This window comes from Rana temporaria, chromosome 2 (assembly GCF_905171775.1).
Source record: "Rana temporaria chromosome 2, aRanTem1.1, whole genome shotgun sequence".
Classification (NCBI taxonomy): domain Eukaryota; kingdom Metazoa; phylum Chordata; class Amphibia; order Anura; family Ranidae; genus Rana; species Rana temporaria.
In genome coordinates, this window is record NC_053490.1 from 242,719,863 (window position 1) to 242,742,863 (window position 23,001).

General features: G+C 43.4%; 1 protein-coding gene across 2 annotated transcripts in view; it reads left to right on the top strand.

Annotated features, from left to right (window-relative positions):
* ZZEF1 (zinc finger ZZ-type and EF-hand domain containing 1) overlaps positions 1 to 23,001 on the top strand; it is a 300,633-nt gene that overhangs the window by 123,049 nt on the left and 154,583 nt on the right. For both annotated transcript variants that reach the window (XM_040336714.1, XM_040336715.1), the window contains exons 22-26: positions 1,253 to 1,422; positions 1,502 to 1,583; positions 5,017 to 5,218; positions 7,312 to 7,442; positions 16,404 to 16,644. In XM_040336714.1, coding sequence (XP_040192648.1) covers positions 1,253 to 1,422; positions 1,502 to 1,583; positions 5,017 to 5,218; positions 7,312 to 7,442; positions 16,404 to 16,644 — 826 coding nt within the window. The remainder of the gene's footprint in view (positions 1 to 1,252; positions 1,423 to 1,501; positions 1,584 to 5,016; positions 5,219 to 7,311; positions 7,443 to 16,403; positions 16,645 to 23,001) is intronic.

Here is a 23,001-nt window from a genome sequence, read left to right on the forward strand (position 1 = left end):
CCTAAAGCGCCCTTTCCCATAGAGGGGCTTTTTTTAACGCCAAAACGCCCCAGTGTAAAAGGGGTCTTGATGGAGCTTTACCAGTGTTTTTCAGGCAGTGTGAAAGGGCTCTGAAAGCACTCAGGCTTTCACATTGGGATTGCAGATGAGGCTTCTTTCAGGCCCTTTAAAAAAAAAAAAAAAGTGCCTGTAAACGCCAAGGCGCCTGAAAAACACCCCAGTGTGAAAGGGAGCTGGTATGTTTTTTGTGTTTATATGTGTGTGTGTATGTATGTGTATGTATATTTTCTTTATTTTTGACACACAGAATACAACATATATCAAACAATTCTTTACTGATGAGGGTTTGCAAATAAGGAAGCAGAGATAAATGCTTTGGCATGCCTGACTACAAAAACATAAGATACAAAGGGGGATGGGAAGGGAAACTTGGGAAGGGGGGAAAACGCATAAGGCAACATTTCTAGGGGTATATCCCCTATGTGACCTCGGGGAAAATACAGGATACATGCTAACAATCAACTCCAGAATTTTTTGGCGGCATCACCCTGTGAGGCAGCTGCAGCGCACCCCACTGGCTCCACTGGAGGAGGGAGGCAACGAGGCTTCTATCAAACCTCTATCTAGGGGTACAACCGCCCAGGCCCCTCCTGGAACACCGAGGGCAGGAGCCTCGCAAATGCAATAGGATTATAGGTCAAGTACTTTACCTAGTGCAATATGCTATATATTACAAAAAACAGGAACTGAAAGAAAAACACATCGTATAGCATAAAAATAAATAGGCATAAAGGAAAACATAAATATAGTAAAATTAGTTAATTTAGTCTAGTCGCCCACAAGAACCGGATAACAGAAGAGTGAGAAAAAAACAAATCGGGACAGCAGGAAGGACTGTAAAGATTGGGGTCAGGCATTGGCATCACAGTTTGTAGGTACTCAGCGAGGGTTATGCCAGCTCCAACAATGCAACCTCCAGGCTGGATGGCACTGGGTCAGGGTCAGCAGTGTACTTCTGCCAAGGTGCCCAAATATTTGTAAACCTCTCATGTCTGTCCTTACACATCGCCACCCACTCTTCTGCCTCCTTAATCTCATCCACTTTCTTGAGCCACTCCGCTATAGTGGGAAACTGTGGATAAAGCTGGTCTTTTGCATGCAAATCTTAACGCTCTGAAAACATTACATATTCCATTGAAAGGATATCTGCATCATACACTATATTGCAAGTATGTTATTCTTTTTTCAATAGGTAGAAATGGAAAGTTGGAACCAGGTGCAGCAGCCTGTGGTTTTACAGACCTGGAATATGGAATCTCCACACAATTATGAAAATAACTGTCGGGACACAACGGTCTTTCTCTGCCCAGGTGCAACATACTTTGAGGTGGAATTTGATGACAAATGTGAAACAGAAAAAAGGTAGTAATCCTCTTTAAAAATTAATTGAGACTCTGTTTTATTATCTTTGTAATAATTCAAGATACATATTCTTACTTAGGTATGACTATTTGGAGTTTACAGACGCCAGAGGTGGTAAAGTACGTTATGACCACAAAGTCGGTACTGATAAGTGGCCAAAGGTGAGTTTCGTAAAAAAGAGCAGGATGATAGTTGAAGATGCTAGTTTATTTGTGTACTGTAACTGATATAACTGTCAAAGGACATGCTGCATCTAGCCTGTTTGAGAACATGCACAGACTAATATATGTTGCACTAATCTAGCATAGATCTTTGGGTAAATGTGCTGTGGTTGTATACTAGCCATCATTCTTGATGCACTTTATCTGACTACTTTATCTTCTTACGACATCCCTCTGCTTTTGTCAGTAAACTGTAAAACTACTAGGAACTGATCTATAAACATTAGTGCAGCTCATGATTCAAAGCTGGACATTTTAAGTACCTGTAATGTATTAAGCAAGTGCTGGATTTTTTCCCCCTAGAAAGTATACCTTTTGCGTGTTGAGGAGGGGGGGGGGGGGCACTATAAAATCTTTTGGGTACTCAAACAGAACAGAGGGTAATGAGCCTGAACACAGAAGGAGAGTTGCTTTTATTTCTTGGGCTATAGTACTTCACCATGCACAAGTCTGTTTTGTATGGGAGTAGAGAACCATCGAAGAAATGTAGAGAAAAATGTTTGTTGAAAAAAATCAATTTTTCTTTTCATTCATTTTGAGGCAGACATAACAATGGATGATGAAGTGTTTATAAGCAGTCCACAACAATCTGTGGCCACCTGCAAAATATGGCAAGGGTCATGACTGCTTAAGGATAGATGAGCTCAACCTGAAAGAGGGGGGTCAGAAGAATACAAAGTAGAGATAGCAAAGCGCAAGTAAACTAGCAGGGATGACCTTATTCACAGTTATAGGTTTCTGCCTTAGACAAAATTTTAGGGCATGATGACTATGGGCAAATGCTCCATAGAGTGCTGTCTGTACCTCAAAACAATAGCCTGCAAAAAGGGGTTTGCACAAGCCTCAAAGACCAGATTAAGAGCAGCGAATGCCTTAAACAAGATGGAGATGGAAAAAATCTCCATTTACATCTGTACATGAAAGATGGCACAGCTGTGAGCAAACCATAGAAATGATGTGTGGATGGCTGGGAGAATTGTCCTGGAAATGGACTCTCGAGTCTAAATATCAGAACAATTCATTAAAGTATTGACTAAATGCAAGGTTGCAGGGACTTGAGGAGAGGACTGCACTTTCCTTACACTGGAAGCAAGAGGTAAGAGTACTATCAGAACTAAATTTCTCTGGAGGGAATTCTATCCCAAGTACAGAAATAAAATATTGTGGAAATACTTGTCTAATGAATTGAACAAAGTGAAAATCGTGTTCCTTGGCCTGTACATTAACACAGCTAATTGTTGGCCAAAACATTTAAATTGACAATGAAAGGTTCAGCAATCACTTTGGCAATGATGCATAGTATGACCTCAGTCCTTCCACAGAAGGAGATGTGGAAACAGTTTCTGTGATGTTCAAGAGTAACTGGAAGATGCCGTTGATCACTTGCCTCCAAGAAGAGCTGTGTTGCTGAAGTAACATAAGGAGAGAATGACTGGTCAGAAGAAGACATTCCACAAGTGTAGGCTGCATCATAGATAAGAGCTTTAGTTTTGATATAGAGGATATACAGTGCAGGATTATCTCTATTAAGGTGAGTTGTAGTAGGCCTATGAATAGATTTCCAAAGAACTGTTGCCACCATATGGCAAATGGACCGTTGCCACCATATGGCAAATGGAACACTCTAGACCAGTGATGGTGAACCTTGTCACCTCAGTTTTGGAACTACATTTCCATAATGCTCAACTGCACTGCAGAGTGCATGAGTATCATGGGAAATTTAGTTCCAACATATCTGGGATGCCAAGGTTCGCCATCCCTGTCCTAGAGTATCCATCATTAAAACATCATTAAAACTGATCCACTTTAACTTATTCCTCCATCTGGGTAAAAAACAAAAGGGCCCTGAGGGCATGAGGACTTTGACAGTCTTTTTCTGTTGTAGTGGGTTTAAAAGGACGCCATGATCAGGGCTCAATCACGGAGTTCCTGCACTTTTTTTCACAGCAGGAACTCAGTTCCCTTTGCAGGACTAGAGCAGCTGAGAGCAGCTGAGCCGATCCTTTACTAAGCGGCGATGTCCAGCTCGAGTCACTGTCAGGGGCAGGCGAACCTTAGTAATCCTTTGTTACTGGCCGCTTCCTGTATATGGATTCATCAGGTAGTGTGCGGGTATTCCGTCACTTCCTCGATGTCACAATGTCTCCTGGGAGCTTTTGTCATTGTTTCCAGGAGACATTGCAAGGGTCTGCCGCAAGTTTTTCGTGGGATTTAGAAAGAACTTGCTTGTATCATTTTTTTATTTTTTTTTTGGTGGGGGAGTGGATCTTGGGTGGGAGTTCCCACACTTTTTTACCCAGGACTTGGCCCCTGGCCATGATGCTGCAAGACTTTATTGCAGGGACAGTTGCAACCTGTTTAGAGTAAAGGAAAGCAAGTACTGTATTTATCTGGGTGGGTGCAGCCCCAGGGTAGTTTTTAAATGGTGGTACTCTTGGCAAATATCTAGATCTCAGGGTCAGGTATGTTGAGTGAGGGCTAATTTAAAGCAAATAATTATGTTCAAAGCAAAAGGGTGGGTAAGCTTTGAGAATCGGCAAGGAAAATACATTTTTTTTCTTCCTTTTCTGTCTTTGTGGAACAGGAAAATTAAAAATGATATGCATAAAATCCACAGTACCTACTTTCTGGAGACACTAGGCCAAGACTGGTGAGCTTGTGCATGAGTAATGCCCCGTACACACCATCACTTTATGTGATGGAAAAAAAATGACGTTTTTAAAAACGTCACTTTAAATGACCGTGTGTGGGGGAAAACGTTGTTTTATGTCTTGTAAAAACGACAAAAAAAATTCGAAGCATGCTTCAATTTTATGTGTCGTTTTTCAAAACGTAATTTTTTACCTCACAGAAATTGACCGTGTGTAGCAAAAAACGTCGTTTAAAGCGACGTTTTTTCACCCGCGCATGCCCAGAAGCTACTTATGAAGCAAGCTTCAATGGAAAAACGTGGTAAACGTAACCTCGCTTTGCTAGAACATTCTGAGAAAAACGATGGCGTGTAGGCAACTTCGTCTTTGAAAATTGAAGTTTCAAAAACGTCATTTTTTACTTCACAGAAAATGTCGTTTTTTTTCATCACATAAAGTGATGGTGTGTACGGGGCATAAGAGAAGTGATGTGTCTCAAGAAGTAGAGCCCTTTATGCAGATATGTGCTTAATGCCATTTCTGACTACATCAATCTCGGTCTATGGAGATGATGTTGGCCAAGGACATCTGAGCTCGACATTACCAAACCACTGTCATTCAGGCAACATAATTCTGTATTATTCAGTTAACATTGGTCATTTCTTTTAGGTTTTCCAAAGACTTTAAACCGTTCCTTTTAGCAGTAATTTGTAAATCAACTTTTTTTTTTTTTTATTCCGCAGAAAGTAACTTTTAAGGCTGGACCACAACTTCAGTTTTTGTTCTTCTCAGATGGAAGCAACAATGAATGGGGGTTTAAGTTTACTGTGACAGCATTTGGTCTGCCAGATATTGCCCTTTCTTGGAGCTCTGATTTGCAGCTACTTGTTGCACGTTTATTGGGTCGTCTAGCATCAAGGTCTATGGCTATGAAGTCAACATGTGGTGAGATTTTAAACATTTTTTGTTATCGTTTGTATGCATACTGCAAGCACTGGGATTCTGTTGAAAGTCTACATCTCTTCCAGATTGCTCTCAATTGTATTCTGATACTACATTTATGAAAATTATGGAGGCGCCCATTGCTGATCTATTAGCATATGCTGATACTCTGGCATTAACCCTTTGAGTCAGTGACCCAGAATAAGGAAATAGATGCTTTTGTGACATTTTACAGCATGCTTGGTAGGGGTGAGCAACTCAAAGTGGTGAACCCAGAGACAGCTGAGCAAAAAGCATTTCTTGATTAAACAGGGCACAGACATATTCTTAGACTGGCTTGTGTTTTAAAGAGAGGGTTTCCCCCTGTTTCTTTTGGTGTGCACCCTACCAGGATAGTAAGCGCTTCATGCGTGGTGCATTACCAAGCCTTTATGACTCAGATTTGCAAGGCTGCAACTTGGTCGTTGGTGCTTACGTTGACTAATTCCTATCGGGTAAATATAAGACGGCAAGAGAATGCCGCTTTTTGGCGCAGTATGCTGCAGGCAGCAGTATAGGTCCTCACGTCTGATGGCGGTCTGCGTTATTTGTGTCTCCCTCCCCTCCGTAAGCATTGCTTTGGGACATCCCACTTAGTAATTACCAGGCTCTGTGTCCTCCAAGAAAAGGATTTTACAGGTAACTGCATTTCGCCTTAGGCACTCAATGCCCCTCCTTGGCGCATTGTGCAGGACATGGAGTTAGCCGCAGGTGCAGGGCAGTACCCATCCACACAGGTGTGACCCAATCCCTGAAGACCACTTTGAGGGCTTACTCTTCTGTAGCGAGTGAAGCGGGGGTGTTTCGTTCCCCTTTAAGTTTTGTGGTTGTGTTTTTTTCAAAGGGTGGTGCGTTCTCTTTAAAATCAGCCTTTTTGTGTCCCATTGCTAATCACTTCCTGCCTCTATAGGGGATACCGGAAATGGCTGTATGTATTTTTATATATATAATTTACTGAGAAAATTTGGTCTCTTCACTTTGAGGTGGTTCAAGACTTCTGCTGCTTTTGGGCTCCCCCCATACAGCTGTGTCATTCATTCACACAGCTCTGTGAATAAACTACAAGCCTCAATTACCTACTACTGTGCTGTGGTAGTTCATTGATTCTTCCTGTCGGATTTTATCTGCTGGTGCAATGCTTTAAGGGCTCAACAAAAACAAAATGATAAATGCACATTTTTTTTTTTAACTAAGTTTTTTCTTTTTAATTGAACTTATCCTTTAATTTCAAGCCTTTAGACAGAGAGAGTTGTTGACATCGTTCCACCTGTATATCCACCTGTGACTCCATGGAATCTAACTTTGTCAGCTCTTCAAAAAACATTCTTTAAACCTATCGGAGATTTTCTTGTAAGCTACTAATCCCTTCACTCGCTCAAGTAAATTAAATGATAAAGGTGGGACGTGTCTACCGTCTGGCCTGAATTGGAGTCATGGCTCCCCCCATTGATACACTAGAGGAGTGAGCACAGCCACTTGGGAACGAGAAGTGTGTTGTTGGAATTCAGTCATTTTTCATTATTAGTTTATCAAATATTTTTTTATTTTTTTTTTAATCCTAGTGTTCAGCATAATAAGGAAGGTTTGAAATAGTTTATTTTATTTTTTATTTTTTTCAGCTTGAAATAAACATTTGAAGCAGTTGTAAACCGCTTTAACTAGTCAAAACCCCTATCATCTTTTCTCAGGAGTCATTATGTTATCACCGTCTTAACCAGTGGTTATTTTCTCCTTGCCTTAATAAACCTGTTCTCCATGTGAACTTCAACCTAGAAATTTGTTTTTTAATTAGGAGAAAATATGTGCAATAATCTTTGTGCTGTGTCCTTTAAATTCAAAGTTCCTCACGCTTGATTATTTATACACATATATGATAGTTTCAGCAGATATTTGCAATATAACATTTTGGTAAATGAAGCCAAAATCTGAATAATACATTTGTAACACACAGAATATATTCTGATGCCCGGATCATGTATTTGTAAACTGGGACTTATGTATTTACTTGTTTTATTTGCTCTTGCATAAATTGCTAACATCATATCTGTTTACCCTAGAACTGGGACCTATCGCTGAAATACCACCCGCAAAGGTCTCATCCGTTGTAAGCTCTCCATTGTGGAAACCCGTGTTCAGACATCAGATGTACACAGAGTTCGGCTCAATAACAAAAAAAGGATGTGTGGAGGTATCAAGCATTTTCTTATTGCTGATTATAAATACTCATAGTATTTTTAAGGATTGTCTGATATGCAAGTAGGGGCAGCTACCCTTTAGCAAAATAAATAAATTCCCTTTAGTTGCTTCTTTTTTTTTTTTTTTATCAATAGTTTTTATTAGGATTTTCACAAAAACAAACATACAAAGCAAGGTACATACCAGTTTTTCGTCAAGAGTGTGTATTCAATACACAAAAACAGTGAACATGGCACAAAGATAATGCAGAACAGGCAAGAAAGTCAGGATTATAATTGAAATACTGTCAACCCAAGCAGCCTCTATGGCCACCGAGTTCACAGAAACATTGCTACCCTGGACCACTCTGTCCATGTGCGCCACGCCTCATGAGCTTCTCTGAGGCGACCTCTGCTAGAGGCCAATGTCAACTCGTAGTTATAATGCAGATTCACCAAGTCTATAGTGCTTTCTATTGTCGGGGATTCTGTGGATTTCCACATTCTGGTTATGCTCAGCCGAGCGGCCAGTAGGATGTTGGTGGCTACCAGTCTGATGTCAGTAGGGATCGAGTCTAAGTCCACATTAAGCAGCGCCAGAGCTGGGGATGGAGGTAGGGGACTCCCAATAATATCTGACAGGATGTGGAAAATAGCGGACCAATATGAGCTAATGGACGGACAAGACCACATTGTATGCAGAATATCACCTTTAGATTTGGCGCATCTCCAACAGGTATCGGGGGGTGTTCCCTCCAAATTTAGCTATTTTAGCTGGCGTGAGGTACCACCGTAGGGACATTTTTAAGGTGAACTCCCACAGCCCTGCATTACGAGTAGCTTTGTGAATGGATCGGAGAGCAGAATGCCATTGAACCTCAGTGATTGGCCCGTGTCTATGTCCCATTGGTCATGTGGTTTGGCTTTGGAAAAGATCAGTTTTTGGCTGAATATGTTATAAAAGAGGGAAATCCCTTTCTTGGGAGGTGATCGGTCAAGAACGGCCATACTTTAGGTGGTATAGCATAGAGTGGCTTTGGCATCTGTGATATGCAATGTTTGATTCTGATGTAGGTGAATAGCTCCGCTGGGTTAAGTTGAATTTTTTTTTGCAATTGTGGGAACGTGAGTAGTGTTTCTCCACTGAACATGTCTTGAATGTGGCAAATGCCCTTTGCTTTCCAATGCGTCAGCCGAAGGTCTGCAGTGCAATGTGTCGGGCTAGTCAAAGGTTTAGGAGGGTGGAAAGATCGCGGGTGAGTTTCACCTTGCTGCACAAGGAATTTCCAAGCTAGAGCCGATGCTTTCATCGTGGGAGGGAGCGAGTTAAAGACAAGCGTGCCGTGTGGGACCCCCAGGACCCAGTCGCGAAGGTTGTTGTGTTTAATCAGTGATGATTCCAGCCTTCCCCACAGGGTAAGGGGGAGCGGCTGGAACCAATCCCTAAGCTGAGTGAGAATCGACGCCCAGTAGTATTCCCTAAAATCTATTTACCCAGCACCCCCGCGGATCTATGTTTAGTGAGAAGTTGTCGTGCACATCGGGGTTTCTTGCCTTGCCATAGTAACTTATTCAGGATAGTCTGTAGTGAGTGGAAATAGGACGCCGGGATAGGGATGGGGAGAGTCCGGAAAAGGTACAGTAATTGGGGCAGGTGCATCATTTTGAATGCTGCGAGCCTGCCAGACCACGAGAACTCGTGTTTGGCCAAGTCAGCAGTGTCTTTCTGTAGTGTCTCGAGGAAAGGTTTGAAGTTGCTTTTAAATACATTTTTGGTGGAGGTCGGTAGTTGGACTCCCAGGTAGGATATTTCATGGTCCGCCCATTTGTAGGGGAATTGTGTTTTGTAGCAGGTTCTTGGTAGTGGCGTCAAGACCTAAGTCTAGTATATAGGATTTGTTGGCGTTAACTTTATAGTAGGATACCTCACTGAACCACTTGAGGGTCTTTTGTGCTTCTGGAAGGGACGACGTCGGGTCAGTTAACATAAGGATGACGTCATCCGCGAACAGGCTTATTTTGTGGGAGTCGGGACCTATTTGGAATCCAGAGATGTACGGGTTTTGCCTAATGTGTTCAGCAAGAGGTTCTATAAGGAGATTGAAAATCAATGGCGATAACGGGCAACCTTGCCTGGTACCGTTAGTTATGTTGAACGGTTGGGAGAGCATGTCAGCCGAGAACACTCACGCTGACGGGGATGTATAAAGAGCAAGTAAGGCGTTTAATATGTGACCCTGGAACCCACATTTTTGGAGAACTCGCCGTAAGTAGCCCCAGTGGATTCTATCGAACGCCTTCTCTGCATCCAGGGCTAGGAGCAGAGAAGGCGTTCCGCTGGACTCGGCGTAATGTAAAATATCTATCACTCGTCGCGTGGCGTCCGACGCTTGCTTTCCAGTCGTGAACCTGGATTGGTCTTTGTGGATCAGTGTGGGCATCATATTAATAAGCCTAGTAGCAATCGTTTTCGCATAGATTTTGAGGTCGAGGTTGAGGAGTGATATCGGACGAAAGTTTTGGGGTGTCGGGTCTTTTTCCGGTTTGGGCAGAGTGACAACCAGTGCCTGCAGGGATTCTTTAGGGAATTTGGAAGAGGCCGCCGTACTGTTGAACATTGCCGTTGGGGTGGGCGCTAGTTGCGGGGCAAAGCGCTTGAAGTATTCCCCTGTGAGCCCGTCTGGGCCGGGTGATTTCCCCAGCGGCAGGGAGTTAATGGTTGCAATAATTTCCGAGCTCGTGAAGGGTTCATTCAGCCTAGCCAATTGGTCTGCTGAAAGGGACGGGAGACGTATGTGGTTGAGAAATTTGTCTATGTCTATCGGAGAGGGTTGATGCTTGTCTTGGTCATTACACAAGTTATACAGGTCTCCATAGTATGTACTAAATGCATCGGCGATCGCCTGTGGGTTTTTGAGGTGTGCCTTGGTGTGTGGGTGAAAGAGATGATCTATCCGGTTTTTAGTCCTCCTACCCTTGATGCGTTGTGCCATAACCTTACCAGCCTTGTTAGATGTGGAGTAAGAAAAGGCTTTCAATTTTCTTTGGGTGTGTTCATAGGAATGCAAAAGAAGGAGCCTCAGTTCCTGTCTTAGGGAGAGTATGTTGGCAGCCCTAGTCGAATCTGGGTTGGATTTGTTGAGACGCTCGAGAGCGTCTATTTGTGAGACAAGATTGTCGATTTTTAACGTTCTGTTCTTTTTATGGGCAGAGCTCATCTGTATCAGGATTCCCCTAATAAACGCCTTATGCACGTTCCACACCACGCCTGGATCAGGCACAGAGCCCCCGTATTGGAATCAAAGTATTCCGTCAAATGGTCAGAGATTTTCGGTGAGAAAGAGGAGTGTTGCACAATATAATTGTTAGCTCGCCAGACATACGTAGGTCTTACGTTATGAGATTTAGCAATGGTGATGGCAATGGGGACATGGTCCGACCAAGTCGTGGTGTGGATTACAGATGCGCTGACAGATTGCAGAAACCATTTGTCGGTGAGAAACAAGTCGATACGTGAATACGTTTTGTGGAGGGGAGAGAAGTACGTGTAGTCACGTTCCGAGCCATGACAACATCTCCAGACGTCAAAGAGATCGTGTGCAGCTATAAAGGATTTCAGTGGGGAGTCCCTTCTTTTAGAAGGGGTGGTGGAGTCGAAGTGGACTTCTGGGACTAGATTGAAATCCCCACACATAAGATTTCCCCGTTTGATGGGGTGGACGACATTCATTACTTTTCGGAGAAACCTGATCTGTTTGACGTTAGGAGCGTAAACGTTAACCAGGGTGTAATCTATACCATTCACATTACATACTAGTACCAGATAGCGACCCTCCGGGTCTATTTCAGCGTGGCTCAGGATGAACTTGACAGAATCCCTTATTGCTATGAGCACCCCTCTTGCCTTGGAGACATAAGGGGCCGAAAAAATATGGGGAAAGTGTCTGTTGGTACAGGCAGGAGCCCCAGCAGAAAGAAAATGTGTTTCTTGGACACATAATATGTCGCATTTCAAGTCTAATGCAGTTTTCCATAACGAATGTCTCTTTGCCGGGTGATTCAGACCGTTGACATTGAGGGACAAGATAGTTGCCATTAGGGCCCGAGTTCGTGTAAAAAGTGGAAGAGAGTCACTTACGGTTCCGAGAGGTGGATGTGGCGGACCGAGCTAGTAGGACGAGGTCATCCGCGAGGCTGTAGTCAGACGGAGCTCCGTATCGTGCAGGGCCCTGCACTGGTGGCGGGTTCACCATAACATTAAGTCAGCTCACAGTAACTGAACAAGCAAAAAAAACTGGTTGCAAACAACTAGCGCAAACTTACGGCGGAGGTACCGCCAAAAGGATCGAACAATGGAGTAGAAGGACGGGCTGCCCAACTAAACCACTACTTAGGGGTAACGAATGTCATACAGTAGCTCTATTAAACCAAAAGGAAGAAGAAAACAAGCAGAGAGCTGAATGCCGGGGAGAGCATCTGTCTCGTAGATATCTTTATGGAAACCCTTGACCTTTAAGTCATCGGATCCGAACCTCCGCTGCGACTGTCGGGGTTGCGCCGTACAGACCTGGATCCGCGTTGCTCTTTCGGAGGCGATGAATCCTGAGGTGGGTCGGGGATGCTTCCCCATGAGTGGAGCAATTGCAACCCCTTCTGCAGGTCTTGGATCACGTGCAAGGTGCCATTTCTTACAATGAGCAAGGTAGCTGGATATCGCCACTTATACTGGACCTTGTTGTTGTGGAGGCCCTTGGTAATTGGGTTGAGTTGTCTCCTAAGTTGCAGCATAAACTTCGAGAGGTCAGGGAAAAGCAAGACTCCCTCAAACGGGGTTTGTAGTGGCGGTCCCCCTCTGACGGTCATCAGCAACTGTTCTTTAATGTGGAAAAAGTGAACTCTCATCAGTACGTCCCTAGGGACTGAGGCAGCCGGATGGGAGGGTTTGGCAATGCGATGAATTCTATCAATTATGAGGTCTCTAGGCGAAGCTTCCGGCAGGATCATATGCATAAGTTCTTTGGCGTATTTGGGAAGATCCGTAGGCAAAATGGATTCCGGGACCCCCCTAAGTTTCAGGTTATTGCGCCTGGAACGGTCCTCTAAATCGGCCAGCTTGGCCCTCATCCATTTCTGCTCTTTTATGTCATATGAATCTACCAGTTAATTTACTGTGGTCGTGCATTCCTCCATGCTATCCTCCTAGTGTGCCACTCTGTCATCCATAACATGCAGCTCAGTATTAATTTTTGTGAAAACGGAAGATAGGTCTGTCATCAGGGAGTTCTGGAGGGAAAGTAGCATGTCCTTTAATGTGGTGTCCACCACTGGTTGCCCTGTAGTAGGAAAGGAGGCCATCGATGATTGCAGGGCCTGATTCGCTGGTAGTAGGCCGCAAGCCGGGGCCTAGGACATCCGCGGCGGGCCTGGATCGGTGCACATCCGCGCTTTCGCCGGGCTCCCTGTTATCGGGTTCTCACCCGTTTTAAGTGCAGGAGGCGAGGTAGGGCGAGAGGGGTCGCGGTCAACAGGGTCCGCATCAGGAAGGTCCGAGTATGCCTCAGATCTCGCGCACCTGACGGCGCCATCTTGCCTCTGACTGACCTGGGCCGGGTAGTGGAAGAAGGCTGTCAGCTTTTGCGGGTGCCGCTCCGGTTTTCGCTTGCTGGACATAGCTCCGGTCTACGCTCTGGGTCACAGGAGACTCGATGTGCGGGTTGTAACTGGCTGAGTCGGGTTCCGTTCGCTCCGGTGCTCTCCCCTGACAGACGAGCGTTGGGTCTAAGCAGCCATCTTCAGCGCCGGCAGACCACGCCCCCCACTTTAGTTGCTTCTTAAAAGGTTAGTTCACCCACCTTTCAAATTCTCCCATGCCAATGCGATCCATGGTGCATTAAAATGGTTCTAAAGTCATAAGGTTACTTTTTACCTTAATGCGTTCAGGTAAAAACCTTTCAGTGCCTGTTTCTCCAGCCCCCCACAATACTATATCTTCTAGCGATCCAGTGCGTAAGCCATTGGCTTTTGCTGCTGTTAGTCAGATCCGGGGGGGGGGGTCTGAGACACTCTGTGTCAATGGACACACACAGTCATGCTCGAAAGCGAGCCTGCACGTTACCATTGGAATTGACTTCCTATGGTGGCAGAGAAATAAAAGCATCCAGAAGTTCTAGTGTTCCTATGGTTGCAATCACAATTTTTCTAAAGCAGCCATTCCTGAAACTGAATTGTAAGTGAGTTCTGCAGCGACCACCAGCTGGAAACCGAAGATCGCCTAAGTGCAAAATATGTCTCCAGCACATCAAGGATCTCCAGAAGGAGTCAAAAGCTTTTTTCAGTGGTCACATCATAGATGCAAAAGCCACATTTTGTAGCCTTGCAGTAGGGTGGTCATGTCTGATTCAAGGGGTCATGAGAGGCTCCTCAGTGTCACTTTTGTAACTATCATGGAAAAAGCTTTGGACCCATTCTGGAGAGCCTTGGTGTGCTGGTGATCTATTTCCCGCTTCATATGGTGGCACACACAAGTGGAGCAGCCTATAGCTTCAGCGGGGGACCCCAGAAAAGGAGGTGGCTCAGGGCCACCCTGTGCAATACCAATGCAGAGCAGGTAAGTAAAACATGTTTTTTATTTTAAGAGAAAACAATTTTACTTTTAATGTTTTTTTTGGGTGTTTTTTTTCTTCTTTTTTTTCTTTTTTTTTGCTTTTAATTTTGACTTTTTGCTTTTTTTTTTTATTGAGCTATGTTTGTTGTTAATACATTTTGTATTGCTATCATTTGATCATGTTACACCTTTTTACTTAAAATGTTGATATAGACAGGATTTGTGTTTCTTATGTATTGTTTGTGTCATCTAGATTTAAGGGTCATTCCACCCGGAACTGATATTTAAGTAATGGGTTGATATTGGTGGGCTTACCCTACTGTTTCTTTTATCTCTTGGGTATCTTATTGGATCTTTACATGCTGTGGTATGTTGCTCTCCACCTAGAATCATATTGCTCTAATGTAGTGGTTCTCAACCTTACTAGTGCCGTGACACCCTTGATAAATGTTACCAAGTTGTGGGGACCCTAACAGTAAAATAAGTTTGTAGCATGGATTGTCAGCACCCAAGGCAAGACAGGTAATTTTTGCCCCTAACCTATGAACATTTAGCGCCCCCTGAGTCCCTTCCACTCGTACAGTGCTGGTGGAGAGTTGGGATGAGTGGCAATGTTGGGGGGGGAGTTCTGATCAGCCAACATAGGTGCTCTTGATCAAGGTTATCAGCTGATCTGTGACCTGTAGTGGGGACTTTTTGTGGCAACTATAATCACAGGTAGTGTTACTCACTGTGTCCCCAACTTTGTGGTGTCTCATAGCAGTGACACCTATGCCGAAATCGGGAGATAGGGTCTCCTGCAGCCCCTCCCACTTCACATTCATCACCAGTCAGCTGACCTCTAGTCTCTGCCCCCCAGCCATGCCGTGAACTAAATGGGCGGCTGCGAAGAGGCTGAGTGGGTGGCCGCGGGCTCCAGGGACAGCCCTGCTGGACGGCCGCAAAAAGGCTGGGGGAGTGGTGTGGGCTTCAGGAACAGCCCATGATTTGCTGACCCCTGGCAAATCATCATTCGACCCCCAGGTTGAGAACCACTGCTCTAATGCAATAAAAAAAACGGAGAAAAAAACTTACTTTTTTGACCCATTTACTCAGAGAAGGCTAATTTCTGGAGACCACAAGAGATACAAGAAGCTGGTAGGTAAATAAGTGACATAATGGGTTGAACGATTTAATGTAAACATCAATGTTGGCATTTGTTCTACTATATTTGCAGGCATTGTATTTGATATCGTACCTCCACAGTGTGTGGTAGAATTAGACCCCCCCCCCCCCCCCTTTTTGGTGTGATTGAACAAGTCTAAACCTAAAGTTTTTTTTCTTTTGTTTGCTTGCTTTTTGTCAGCAAGGAGAATATCATACCTTCCAGTACCAACAGGGAAAGCTGTGCTTATGTGTTAGGCTTCCTTCTTGTGTACTGATGTTCCACTGTGTTTATGGGAGGTCCGTTCTCCACTTTATTAAAGAAAAATGTGTCGCAAGCTTAAAGGGGTTGTAAAGGAAATGTTTTTTTTTCCCTAAATAGCTTCCTTTACCTTAGTGCAGTCCTCCTTCACTTACCCCATCCTTCGATTATGCTTTTAATGTCCTTATTTCTTCTGAGAAATGCTCACTTCTTGGTCACAAAAATATTCCAATTGCACACCTTCCTGGAGAACGGCCAATAAGAAAGAAGGGTGTTGAAGCGATCACCAGCTGGGAACTGGAAAAGCAATCATGTAGATCTATTCGCCAGCACACCGAGGATCATTTAGAAAAACGTCCAAAAATGTTTTAATGCAAGTGACTTGCCTGACGAAGAGGTCCTGTGCGACTTCGAAACGTTGCTTTTTTGTGATAGTTTCTATGCCTTAAAACATTTTTGGACGTTTTTCTAAATGATCCTCGGTGTGCTGGCGAATATATCTACATGCTCACTTCTTGTTCTTCTGTCTGCAACTCACCACCGTAATGTGAGGCTTTCTTCCTGGTGTGAAAAAAGCCTCTTGAGGGGGGAGGGGGCGAGCAGGCAAGTCAGGACACTCTCTACTTTGCAGATAGAGAAAGGAGCTGTGTGTTAGTGGGCGTCCTGATACTCCTGCTAATTTTTTGTTACTAATTTAAGATCACTTCAGCTTTTATGTATTTTTCATATATTCCCAGTTCATTTGCCCTGGTAGCACTACACACTGCTGTCCAATGCAGATGCTTTGCTAACATCATTGTCCCAGTAGTCTTATACTGCATTTTATTTTAAATAGACAAGATAAAAATTGCTCAAAATTTGAAAGTGCTAGCTTATGTAATTAACTATACAAGTATTGAAACATTAGTTTTAAATTGGAACCTAATACTATGTAAATGCTTTTTTACATTATTATTTTATTTCCAGACTAAGAACTCTCATGCAGATGACTGTCGTAACTTTCTCCTTGACTTTGCAAACTCAGATCCTACCCAGGATTACTGTGGCCCTAACAATGAACTTTTCAAAGGATTGGTGCAAGCGGTCAAGAAACAGCCGATAAAGAATGATATAGTGGTTGGTTCTGCAGTGGATCAAGCTGTGAACTGTACCTTTGCTGCTCTCATATACCTTACACCACAGTTATTTGGGAAGTTACAGAAATATGGTAATTATCCAAGAGCATTATATCCTGATAAATCATATTAAGAATCAAATTTTAGACATGCGATATTGATTAGGGCTGTTTCTTAGCTCTGATCTTCAGGTAACTTATGTAACATGAATATTCGTAGGTAATTTAGGATTGTAAGGAATTGCTGGATTAGGTCGGTATTGTTTAGAGCAGGGATAGGCAACCTCCGCCCTCCAGCTGTGGTGAAACTACAAGTCCCATGAGATATTGCAAGACACTGACAATTGCAGGCATGACTCCTAGAGGCAGAGGCATGATGGGATTTGTAGTTTGGCCACAGCTGGAGTGCCGAGGTTGCTTTCTGTTCAGGGCTGGAAAATCCTAGGAGCACCGTCGCTTGCCAAAACTGCTGAAACAATACAGCTGAAGGTCCCATTTTGGGCTTTTTTTTTTTTGTTTTTGTTACAGCGGGTGGCATGTTCATAAACCAGGAATTATACACAAATCACCTGCTTTACCATGTATATGCTCCTTGTAGTCTGTATGGTTCTTGGACTCAGAGTCTCTCTGTTGGCCACCTCCCGGCAAACATCCTTAGATTTAAAAATCAATGTCATGCTTGATTGTTATACATGTAGTAAGATGGTCACAACTATAGTGCAGTTCTTGCCACAGATGGAAAGTAGAACTACCTCTTAGTTTTGTTTAAAACCTGTTCACCCACCCCTTTAGCTTTAAAGTGGCAACCTATCATTAGCCTTTGGCTGACTGCTGTAGTCTCCCATTCTCTGGAGCTGTCCCCCACAGCACCCCTTTGTATATTTTTAAGTTATCTGGATTTGAGCAGATGCATTGTTTCAGTCCATTTAATATTTATTGAAGCCAGAGGTTTAAGCTGGCCATACAGTATACAATTTGCTTGTTCAGTTTCTGTACAATCTCTTTCAGATTTACCTTCAACTATGTAGTGCAAGGGCCTGGATACAAATTGAAAGTGTTGTTTGACCTAATAATATATGGGTTTTGAGTAATTTAAAGGAGAACGCTGGGGAAAAACAGTTTTCTATGTCCTTGTTGCTGATCTCTTACCTTTTACCAATTATGGCATCCATCTTCTTCTGAGCTCAGTAGTTCATCTGTAATAGCCTGAATATTTTTGAATAAAAACCATTAATCCCCAGGGGTTTCCTGTTTGTAATACAGGTGGAATCTATTCCTACTGTACCCTCAGCCACCAGTCTTGGCACTTCCCATTTGTAGTCATGTCTACAGCTAGCAGTGACTTATACTTCCGTCCCCACTTGCTGTAGTGGCCTGAGGGGTCTCACAGACCCCTGGTCTGTACCGCCCATGGAGATGGTGTCCTTGATCTCCTCCCCTGCTTCCTGCCAGCACTCCATATGACCCTGTGACAGATCTTGTAGGTGATACTCCAGTCACTGTAAATCCCTGCCTCCTGGACTGGCATTGGACCAGTGTGTGTGGTCTATTACAACAGCTGGTCCAAGAGGCGAAAATTTACAGCGACCAGAGTTTTACCTACAAGATTTGTCACAGTGGGAGATCTTTACTCTTTCATCGGGCCAGATCTCCGAAAGATTCCGGCGTCACTGATAGGGCCACAATGATGTGCACTAATAAGCTGCATTGATAAGGCGGCACTGATGGGGCTGCACTGCGGTGGCACTGATGGACAGTGGACATCTGCCACTGCTTTACCGACACTGTCAAATATCTGTAGGAGGGGTTTCCACCATCCCTGCAAAGTTTTTTTTATTTTTTATGACTTATTTTCAGTTTGTGTATTATATGTAACGTTGCATATCACAGAGACCGGTATTGTGGTAAAATGCAGTTTATTGAGCTTTTTATACATTAGAGGGTTCCACCATTCACATTATACAAGCACTGATTGCCGTTATAAAGATCTCAAAGCTACAGCAGGAGGGGGAATATTTATAATACTGAATTACAGCAGAGTACCGCAAGTAAAATATATAATTATGGGCATGTGTTTACAGTTCAGTAATGATAACATATAGCATGTGAAGCAAAATGTTTATATCCGGTTGTGGCTGGAGGAGGGGAGCACAAACATGCTTTGCATTTATAAGGCTGTAACCTACCTATCCTGCTGTGTATTACGGAGTAGTCTGGCTGCAGAATGGGGGGTGTGATTTATGCTGAAGTAGGCTTGTCCACATTTTACTTGTACAGGCCTAGTGTACCCTCCCACGTTCACTGCAATTCTCAAAACGTAATGGGAAGTGTAGTTTGATTATAGTGTTGCGAGAGAGGATATGATGTAATCCCTGTTGTAACAGCTCCTCCTTGGCAGAATAGATGCTGCATTTTTTTATTTTAATAGTTTTTATTAAAGTTTTACAATACAAGGTATTAACGTTTTTGGCTTTACATTGCGTAGTATACAACATAGTTAGGGAGTTAAACATTAAACATCTTATAGATGCTGCATTTTTTAAATTACAGAGAGGACGTTCTAAAAATGTAGTTTGACTTTTCTCTTCAATGGTAAGGAATTTCACAAATGTAATAACCTGACAACAACATAATGATCCAAAGCACAAGGCCAAGTCGACCTGTCATTGGCTACAGCCACTCTGGGGAGATCTCAAATGTACAGTTCATGTAAAAATAGCACAAAAGATTTAAAGCTTTCATTGATGTTAAAGTGGGTAATGCATGGTATTAAAGTGGAGGTTCACCTGAAAAAGAAAATTAAAAGCCAGCAGCTACAAATACAGCAGCTGCTGACTTTTAAAAAATGGACACTTACCTGTCCAGGTCGCCCGCGACATCGGCAGCCGAAGCCGAGCTACCGCTCAGCTCTCTGCTTCCCCCGCCGCCATCCTCGGTGAGGGAAGTGAAGTGCTGCAGCTTCACTGCCTGGTTCCCTACTCCACATGCGCAAGTCGCACTGCGCCATTCCCTCTGGCCCACGCTGTGTTTCCGCGGAAGTCTATACCAGGAAGTGGTGCAAATACCTGTTTTATACAGGTATCTGCATCCCCTCCCCCCTGAAAGGTGTCAAATGTGACACCGGAGGGGGGAGGGTTCCGAAAAGCGAAGGTTCACTTTTGGGTGAACCTCCACTTTAAGAACTGGGGTATGTAAACTTTTGATCAGGGTAATTTGGGTAGTTTCTGTTGTGATTTATGATGTAAAAAGAGTAAACACAGTTGATTGATAATAAATGGCTTTAGCCAAAATCTAACCATGAGTGAAAGAAAAGTTTGTGTTCATATTAACTGAAAAATTGCCAAATCTTTGACACAGCACATCAGTTAGTCTGTCAACCCCACATGCTCCAGGGTTTAGGGGGATATCACCTAGAATCCAAATGACATACTGTATGTATTTCAAGGGCCGTGCCTTCTTCCTTAGAGTTTCTCTCATGTCTCCCTAAGCCCAAGAACATGTGGAGTGCAAGGACCGATTGTGTTATCTCAATGTGCCAAGGCATTTTAATAATGCCTTTTAGAGATAATGCGCTAGGCCGGTGCACCCTCACTTGTTTGTTTTTCCAGTTGTCTTTGGGACCCCCCCCCCCCCCCCCCCCAGCCCAGAGTGGGCAGCAAGGTGTGAATTTGTGTGTGGAGCAAGTTCTAGCATCAGACCACTACGCTTAGGTGCAGGAGGTTGTTGTGTTTTATCGAGTCTCCATTACCAGAATCTATTCAGGAATACGACCCTGAAACTCAAATTTATTTTGAAGAAGAAAATGAGATGGGAGAGGAGAACACAGTAGAGAATGTCACTTCATGCATATCAAGACACAAGCTAAGGCTTCTTGCAGTATACTTCCAAATGTGAGCTCACTTAGAGTATGTATTAGCCTTTGCTTAACAGCCCTGGATACTCCTCAGCCTAAAAATATCCTTTGGGCACAAAACGGCTGGCTGGAAAGACCTTTCTCTTGCACACACAAATTTAACTGTTCTTTGCGGGAGAAAGTAAAAAAGACTTAATGAAAAAATTGTCTGTCTGGATAGTGGGTCCTGACCATTTCTGGTCTCAACAACAAGCATCTCCTGTTGAGGATGTTCCCCCCCCTTCAAGGGTTCTGTTGATAGATGCTTAGATATCCTTTTGAAGGCAACCATTGTTTTCGCTGGTCCTGCCGTCACACTGGTCGCTAACTGGACTTGGCAGATGTATAAAGTACACAATCCTGCATTTCAGGACCTTGTTATGGTTGTAATTTGCAGTTCATGCCCTATGTTTTGTTTGTTGCCCTAGAGCAGCCCTCTAGCTGTTGCGTAACTACACGTCACATGAGGCATTGTAAAATTCTGACATTCAGACATGACTAGGCATGGTGGGAATTGTAGTTCCTGAACAACTGGAGGGCCGTAGTTTGGAGACCCCTGCCCTAGAGAATGTACTTTGCCAGGTTTCTGGGATAATACTGCAAATTCTAATTGTGTGCAGCATTTCGTGGTTAGGGGCTTGGTCGGCTAATTCTGCTTGCAAAAAGCCTGTTACGCATGCCTTTTGGTGGATAACAACTGTTTGGAGAATCCATTGATACATTTATGAAGGATGTTACATAGTTACATAGTTAGTCAGGTTGAAAAAAGACACAAGTCCATTCAGTTCAACCACAAAAAAATAAACAAACAAAATAAAAAACACAATACAATCCCATACACCCAACTCCATACCCACAGTTGATCCAGAGGAAGGCAAAAAACCCCAGCAGAGCATGATCCAATTTGCTACAGCAGGGGAAAAAATTCCTTCCTGATCCCCCGAGAGGCAATCGGATTTACCCTGGATCAACTTTACCTACAAATCTTAGTACTCAGTTATTTTATGTACATTTAGGAAAGAATCCAGGCCTTTCTTAAAGCAATCTACTGAGCTGGCCAGAACCACCTCTGGAGGGAGTCTGTTCCACATTTTCACAGCTCTTACTGTGAAAAAACCTTTCCGTATTTGGAGGTGAAATCTCTTTTCCTCTAGACGTAAAGAGTGCCCCCTTGTCCTCAGTGTTGACCGTAAAGTGAATAACTCAACACCAAGTACACTGTATGGACCTCTTATATATTTGTACATGTTGATCATATCCCCCCTAATTCTCCTCTTCTCAAGAGTGAATAGATTTAGTTCTTCTAATCTTTCCTCATAGCTGAGCTCCTCCATGCCTCTTATCAGTTTGGTTGCTCTTCTCTGCACTTTCTCCAGTTCTCCGATATCCTTTTTGAGAACTGGTGCCCAAAACTGAACTGCATATTCCAGATGAGGTCTTACTAATGATTTGTACAGGGGCAAAATTATATCTCTGTCTCTGGAGTCCATACCTCTCTTAATACAAGAAAGGACTTTGCTCGCTTTGGAAACCGCAAATGTTACAGGAGAGGAATAGGTTAGCTATGACTAAGCACTAGATATTAGTGTGAAAACGCGTAAGCTGTATATCCCACTGTCTGCTGTGATTTGTAGTGCTTTTATCTTTTTACCAATAAAGGCTACCGAAAAGTTTTTATTTTTTTGTAGTGCGGCTGTCCATATATATTTTTCTCCTATTTTTGCTTTGTGCATTGCCGGCACCCTTGGCTTCTAAGAGGACATTGATTGCCAATTGCATCCATCTGGACCGGTAACCTCCCTTTCCCACAGGAGAGGAGTGCTCCTTTCTGGCACCAGTGTATATGTCTACCTTAACCACTTAAGCCCTAGACTATTTGGCTGGCTAAAGACCATGCCACGTTTTTGCAGTTCGGCACTACGTCGCTTTAAATGACAATTGCTCGGTCGAGCGACGTGGCTTCCAAACAAAATTGACGTCCTTTTTTACCCACAAATAGAGCTTTCTTTTGGTGGTATTTGATCACCTCTGCGGTTTTTATTTTTTGCGCTATAAACAGAAATAGAGCATCAATTTCGAAAAAATTCTATATTTTTACTTTTTTTGCTATAATATCCCCCCAAAAAATATATAAAACTATTTTTTTCCTCAGTTTAGGCCGATACGTATTCTTCTACATATTTTTGGTAAAAAAAAGGCACAATAAGCATTTGATTGGTTTGCGCAAAAGTTATAGCGTCTACAAAATAGGGGATGACTGCGACATTATGGACACTTTTGATACCATTTTGGGTCCATTGTCATTTTTACAGCGATCGGTGCTATAAAAATGCACTGATTACTGTAAAAATTACACTGGCAGTGAAGGGGTTAACCTGTAGGGGGCGCTGAAGGGGTCATGTGTGTCCTAGGGAGGGAATTAGAACTGTTGGGGGGGCGTGGCAACGAGTGACACCTCACTGATCGCTTCTCCCGATGAGAGGGAGCATTCGATCAGTGACGTGTCACTAGGAATAACAGGGAGATGTTGTGTTTACACACGGTGGCAAATTAAAGGG